The sequence below is a fragment of the Eurytemora carolleeae genome, unplaced genomic scaffold (assembly GCF_000591075.1).
Source record: "Eurytemora carolleeae unplaced genomic scaffold, Eaff_2.0 scaffold561, whole genome shotgun sequence".
In the NCBI taxonomy this organism is placed as follows: Eukaryota; Metazoa; Arthropoda; class Copepoda; order Calanoida; family Temoridae; genus Eurytemora; species Eurytemora carolleeae.
In genome coordinates, this window is record NW_019396938.1 from 192,247 (window position 1) to 199,428 (window position 7,182).

Genomic DNA, 7,182 nt, shown 5'->3' on the forward strand with positions numbered 1-7,182 from the left:
CAGTGTCACTGTGAATCGGCCACACACAGCTTAAATTGGAGATCAACGAATTGGAGATTAACGAATTGGAGATTAACAAATTAGAGATCCATAAATTAGAGATCCACGAATTGGAGATCAACGAATTGGAGATCATCGAATTGGAGATCAATGAATTGGAGATCAATGAATTGGAGATCAACGAATTGGAGAACGTCTTGAACTACAGTCACCTAGTAACATTCTGTTCATACAAAATGTAATTTACAAAATGTAATTTCTGGTTTTGATGTAGGTACAGTTGTCAGCGTTGATATCAATAAAATAAAGACGACTTTCCGATTTCAATTTCGTTTTAAGTACTTTTTTAATTACAGGTTTAAAATGGAGAGGACATTGTTCCTTGGAGCCCTCGGTATTCTCATTTCAGGCATAGGTAAGTAATCATATTTTTATTTCATTCAGAACTCATCTTGGAGTTCTTTTCGTTTGTTTAACTTCACTTTTAAACAAAAAAAGATATACTAATATCTCATTATAAAATATAAATGCTTTGTAATGTAAATACAGGAGATATTAGTTCCAAATCTAACACTTGGCCCATTTCTAACACTGAGTGTTAGAAATGGGCCAAATCTAGTTATCTTTTTCAAGAGTATATATCTTTAAATCCAAGACGAGTAGAACAAAATTACACCATATTTTTTGTAAAAAATGGCTAAAACTATATATTGAAACAATCAAGGTAAATTTTAAACTAATAATATGGTGTGATAATTAATTTTTAATGATTCTTGATTTCCTTTTCGAACATATCCCTATTTTGAAACAATTACAAAATTTCAGCTCATGTCGCGTTTTCGGAACATATCCTTGTTCTTTTATAATTTAAAAATCATTACAGCATTTTGAAATGAAAATATTAATATCATTTGTTTAACAATATAGATTTAGCTAGAAATGTGGGAAACTGTTTGTTTAAAATGCAATGCTTGAAAATAAATCCTCGATATTCTCTAATTTAATAAAATGTGGAAACTTAGATTCTAGAAATAATTCAGAAGTTAATTTAGTCTTAATAGGATCATTTTTGTTTTCAGTGATTTATTTTGTAAGTTATGAAAGTGAGTTTTGTTTTGAATTGTGGATTATACTCAAAAACGGGAAAGTGGATTTTGTCTCGAAAACGCGACAATGTTTCAAACAAGGATATGTTCGAAAATGGAAAACCTAATATTGTCTTGAAAACGGTCAAGATCTTTAATATAAAAGAACTCGTATTATAATTTTGATTTTAAAAAAGTTTAAAATTGGGAATTGTTGTCATCGTCATGTTTAATGAAATGTTGGTTATAGTTTGTATTATCAACTTTTACTCTGGATATGGGCCGGGATCCCAAAAACCCGTGGATTTTCAAAGTTTTACAAAAATAATTTTTTTTTTGGAGACAATTTTTTTTAACTTCTGAGCATTCATAAACCTTGCCTAGGGTCATCTGAGGTCCCGCAAAAAAATTGGGCCCAATCGGTTTTGCTGTTTTGTCATTTATTGTATACAAACTTACATACAAGAAAAGTATATTTAAAGATTGTCTTATCTAAAATTGTATATTCAGGGTTGGTATCAGGAGATTGTATATGGAATTCCACTTGTGGATGTAACCCAGACTTTGCAGATACAGGTAAAAACATGTTAACACATACCCTCTAGTGTCAAAATAGACCTATAATTCGCCAAAATAATCCATGATCCCCAGCCTTCCAGGATGTTTTGAAATAATCTGGTGTTATGTTAGACATTACAGGCATACATAAACATTTAATAGTCTAAAGGATAAAAGAGGTGAGCATTATCCTCTTGTTGTGGACATCTGTGGATAATGATGGATGCTCCTGGACATGTTCTTGTTAACTAAAACATTATAGGATAGAATTATAGAAAGCACGTAGGTGATGGACCCTTAGTGCAAGTTAAAAAAAAGTTTATTAACCCTGTTCCTGTGTGGGGAATCCCCCCCCCTTTAGTTTTTTTTACATAAGTATTGGTCTGGGGCTGTTGAAATTTGCTGACTTTTCCTAAATACCCAGAGCCCTCCCTTTAGGTCTAAAACCGGGCCTGAATGACTACTTTTCTTGTAACAAACTAAATCTTTGTTTTGACCCACTTCCAGTTGTCAGATTTTAACAATTTTTAGCTTTTCAAAAGCTTATGCCATAAGGAAATGGATTTCAAAAGTTTTGCAAAGATATTTTTGCAAATTATTTGTATACAACCTGTCAAAAGAAATTTGCACATTTTTAGTTTTCTTAATTACACAATAGGTTATTTAAATTTTTGCAAAAAATTTTGCAGACTTGAAGTGGCATGGAGCTTTTCAAAAGTGTATATTTTATCATTTTTTGAACATTTTTTTTTGCAAACATTTTATTAAAAAACTGGATTTTGCAAAATAAATTACAATTTTTGAAAATTTGCCATTTTTTCAGATTCTAAAAGTAGAGCATAAAAGCTTTCCAATGATGTATCATTTTTCATATTTGGACATCAAGCATAGGATTTAGATGGGGGGTCAATTTCCTGGTTTTCAAGTACCCTAGCAGGGATAGGGTTAACAATCACTGTCGACTGGGTTTAAACTGTATAAAGCTCAACTGTAGATATGATGGAGCTAATTGGCTATTTCGAAGGAATTTACTAATTCTATTATACTATAGGTCCCAACTGTATGATGCTTAACTGTAGATATAATATTTCGAAGGAATTTACTAATTTGATTATACTATAGGTCCCAACTGTATGAAGCTAAACTGTAGATATGATGGACCCTCGTGGACTGCAGAACAGGAACACTTACAGCTTATTAGAGAAGTGTGTCCACATCTTGAAGAGGTATAGAATATAGTTTTATAATGGAATAGAATATTGTTCATATTATTATATATATTATTGAACAAGACAACATACACTAAATCACACTGTTTTTACAAACTCAGTATAAATAAAAAATGTTCCTTATCATATTGTATAAATGATTTTGTTAAAGGAACCTTTTATACTATTTATGCTTTTCAGGAAATCTCTGGAGATGGTATTTGCTGCAGTGTTGAACAACTAGAACTTTTGAAAGTAAACTTTGTAGCTCCTGCACAACTTTTTAAAAATAGTTGTCCAACATGCTACTTTAACTTTGTGAAAAACTTTTGTGACTTGACATGTTCACCGCACCAGTCTGAGTTTCTGAAAGTGGAAAAGTATGTGACGGGACCAGGATCAGGGGATTATGAAAACATGACAATGGAAATGGTGAGCAGTGTACTTTATCATGTACATAAGGAATTCAATGAAGCAACCTTTGACAGTTGCAAAAATGTACAATTTCCTGGATTGTCTGGCACTGTCATGGTAGTTGCATGTGGCCCATGGGGTGAAGACTATTGTACTGCGGAAAGGTGGTGGAATTATCTAGGAACAACTGAAAATGGATACTCTCCTTTCGATATCAGTTATGAATACGGTGATACTACAACCTCAGAAACAGGATTCACATATCACAACCAGCTTGTCACATCCTGTAAAGATCCACCACCATTCAATGACGGTTTAGCAAGTTATGCAGGCTGCAAGTGCGTTGACTGTGAGGATGCTTGTAGTGGCTCATTGGATGAACCCAAACTTGAACCTGTTGAAACTGATTTTCTTATCAGTGGGATGGATGGAATGACAGTGATTGCAGTGGCCATTTTTACCAGCATTACTCTTATATTTATTTCCATACAATTGCGCTGGGTCGGAGATGCATTCCTTAATGCAATTTCCACTTTTTTCACTTGGTGGGGGAAAATAGCTTCAACATATCCTAAAACTGTAATTGGATGCTCATTATTTATTGCTATTGGTCTCTCAATAGGAATCGTAAATTTAGAAGTAACAACTGATCCAATAGAATTATGGGCATCCCCACTCTCCCGGTCCAGAGTTGAAAAGGATTTCTTTGATTCTGAATTTCGTCCCTTCTACAGAACTGCACAAGTCATTATAAAATCAATTGAAAGTCCAGAAAATGAAATTACACAGTTTAGCTATACTGATGTCTATGGGGAAAATAAAACATATGGACCTGTGTTCAATAAGAAATTTCTCCTTGATGTGCTGACCTTACAAGAAAAAATTCAAAACTTAACTTTTTCATACAAGAATGAAACATTATCACTTGTAGATGTTTGCAACCAACCATTAGGAATAGGTTGCAACATTCAAAACATTTGGGGGTATTGGCAAGATTCTGCAGATCTGCTAGAAATAGAAGCAAATGTTAGTGGCGGCCTCTACACGTACCTGGACCATTTCTTAGATTGTAGTAACAATCCAGCTCTACCCTTTGATGCAGCAAATACTCCTTGCATGTCAACCTGGGGTGGACCAGTTAGTCCTTACTATATATTAGGAGGATTCATTCCCAATGGAAATACAGGATTTCCGAAAAATCCAAAGTACTATGAATCTACAGCACTTGTGATGACAATCATTCTAGACAACTATGATACTAAAAGTACAGATCTTGATGATATCACTAGTCTTGAAAAAGCTATGGCATGGGAAGAGGTCTTCATAGATTTTATGAAGGATTGGGAATCAAATGAAATGCCAAGAGAGTACATGGAAATAGCATTTAATTCAGAAAGAAGCATTGAGGATGAATTGAACAGAGAAACCTATGGTGATCTGGCAACAATTGCAATATCCTACATTCTCATGTTTCTTTACATAACAATATCCCTTGGTCAGTACAACACGGCATCAGTTTCAGGACTAATGTTCGAAAGCAAGATAACATTGGGACTTTTTGGAGTGATGATTGTTTTGCTTTCTGTATCTGCATCAGTTGGAATTTTTGGAATGATTGGCATACCAGCAACTCTCATTATTTTTGAAATTATTCCATTCCTTGTCCTAGCAGTTGGTGTGGATAACATTTTCATTCTTGTTCAGTCCTATCAGAGAAGTACAAGAAAGGATTATGAGAGCCATGCAGAACATGTTGGAAGAATTGTTGGGGAAATTGCACCATCGATGCTGCTAAGCTCAGTCTCAGAATCAACATGTTTCTTTTTGGGATCTTTATCAGACATGCCAGCTGTGAGAGCATTTGCCTTGTATGCAGGAATGGCCTTATTAATTGACTTTTTCATGCAAATTACATGTTTTGTGGCGCTCATTTCTTTAGACATGGAACGCCAGGAAAATACCAAAAAATATAAACTTTGTTGTTTAAAACCATACCATGTTGGAGACTCAAAGAAGAAAGATAATGGATCACTGTATTGGTTTTTTCAACATTTATACGCTCCAATGCTCATGAAGATATGGATAAGAAATATTGTTATGATTGTCTTTATTGGATTTTTTTGTACCTCATTGGCTGTAGGTTCAAAAGTGGAAGTTGGCTTGGATCAAGAAGTCTCAATGCCTGAAGACTCATTTGTCCTTAAATATTTTCTTTTTCTGAAGGATTATCTTTCTGTTGGACCACCAGTTTATTTTGTTGTCAACAACACTAATGGGGCTCTAGACTTCTCAAAGCCAGAAGATCAAAATAAACTTTGCATGGGCCATGCTAGGTGCAATGAAGTCTCACTTGGAACGCTAGCACATTCATGGGCTAAAATACCAGAGGAATCCTTTCTTGCAACATCTGCTATGAACTGGGTAGATAATTATATTAGTTGGGTGTCTGATCCAGCTTGCTGTAGATATTTTGATCATGTAGCCATTAACACATCAACTCCCAAGATTCCGTGTCCATCAGAAGAAGATACAGAAATTTGTCTTCCTTGTGAAATTTCAACAGAACCATCAGAAAAAGATTTCCAAGAAACAATTGGATGGTTTCTGGATGCGAATCCAATTGAAGACTGTCCAAGTGGCGGGCATGCAGCCTTTGGTGATGGGGTTCAGATTGTAGAGATTTATGAAAATCAATTAAATTTTACTACTGGATATGATCAACCAAGGTATGAGGTGGTGCACTCAAACATGATGGCCTTCCACACTATTCTAAAGACCAGCAAAGATTACTATTCTGCCTTGATAAGAGCTAGAGAACTCTCAGCTCAAATGACCGAAGTCATGAACGATGGACAAGATCCTGAAAATCATGTCACTGTTTTCCCGTACTCCATCTTTTATGTGTTTTATGAACAATATCTTACTATGTGGGAAGATACCATGCAGTCACTGGTTATATCCCTTGGAGCCATTTTCATTGTGACCTTTATATTGATGGGATTTGATCTTATCTCCTCTGTTATCATCATCATTACAATATTCTTCATCCTTGTCAATCTTATCGGGGTTATGTACTGGTGGCATATCACCCTGAATGCAGTGTCTCTCGTGAATCTAGTGATGGCTGTTGGAATCAGTGTCGAGTTTTGCAGTCATATCACAAGAACCTTTGCCATGGAGCCTGGTGCAGACAAGGTTAAACGTGCTGAAGCTGCTTTGATAAAGATGGGCAGTTCAGTTCTTTCAGGAATAACTTTAACTAAATTTTCTGGAATAATCGTGCTGGGCTTTGCAAAGTCTCAAATTTTCACAATTTTTTACTTCAGGTGAGAACAACTTTTTTATGCTTGAATAGTCTGATATTTTTATTTTTATGATGCAATAGTCTGATTTTTCATTTTTATGGTGGAATAGTCTGATTTTTTATTTTTATGGTAAAAAAAGTCTGATTTTTCAATATTTTCTATCTGTTTAGAATGTACCTTTCTATTGTTCTAATTGGTGCAGCACATGGCCTGATTTTCCTTCCTGTTGTCCTATCATATTTTGGCCCTGAGGAAAGGGAGCATATGACCAAACGAAAACATCTCAACAAAGTGTAGGCAGAAAGTTCTATGTTTAAGATTTTCTAATATAAAGTTGCTAGAAATCATTATTTATATGTACTTTATGTAAATAAAAAGATATCAATTAATGTGCGTTGCAAGAAATCTCAGTTTCCCAGAAAGATAAGGAATCGGTAGAGGGATTTTAATTTAAAGCTGATTCACAACCTTCCTCAAAGCAAAACTCTGTTTTCATCATAAAGACGTAACTAGCAGGACAAACAAAGGAAAATTGTTAGAATTACTTCTTTTTAAAACTAAATATTTATATTTTCTGTTTCTTAATTACATGTATGTTTTTTAATCTTTGTG

At 34.4% G+C, this 7,182-nt stretch overlaps 1 protein-coding gene across 1 annotated transcript; it reads left to right on the forward strand.

The window, feature by feature from the left end:
• The first annotated feature begins 309 nt into the window (after nucleotides 1–309).
• Nucleotides 310–6,920, forward strand: LOC111710328 (Niemann-Pick C1 protein). Its single transcript, XM_023484392.1, has 5 exons — nucleotides 310–415; nucleotides 1,596–1,661; nucleotides 2,766–2,869; nucleotides 3,053–6,591; nucleotides 6,741–6,920. The coding sequence occupies exons 1-5, from the start codon at nucleotides 364–366 to the stop codon at nucleotides 6,865–6,867; spliced, it is 3,888 nt and encodes a 1,295-aa protein (XP_023340160.1). The 5' UTR covers nucleotides 310–363; the 3' UTR covers nucleotides 6,868–6,920.
• The last annotated feature ends 262 nt before the right edge of the window (nucleotides 6,921–7,182 follow it).

What these genes read in the sequence shown, in the direction of transcription:
- LOC111710328 (XM_023484392.1), top strand. Translation starts at nt 364, where the DNA reads ATGGAGAGGACATTGTTCCTTGGAGCCCTCGGTATTCTCATTTCAGGC. An exon ending in TATTCTCATTTCAGGCATAG is followed by an intron (nt 416 to 1,595) that starts GTAAGTAATCAT and finishes TTGTATATTCAG; the next exon opens with GGTTGGTATCAGGAGATTGT. An exon ending in TGTGTCCACATCTTGAAGAG is followed by an intron (nt 2,870 to 3,052) that starts GTATAGAATATA and finishes TATGCTTTTCAG; the next exon opens with GAAATCTCTGGAGATGGTAT.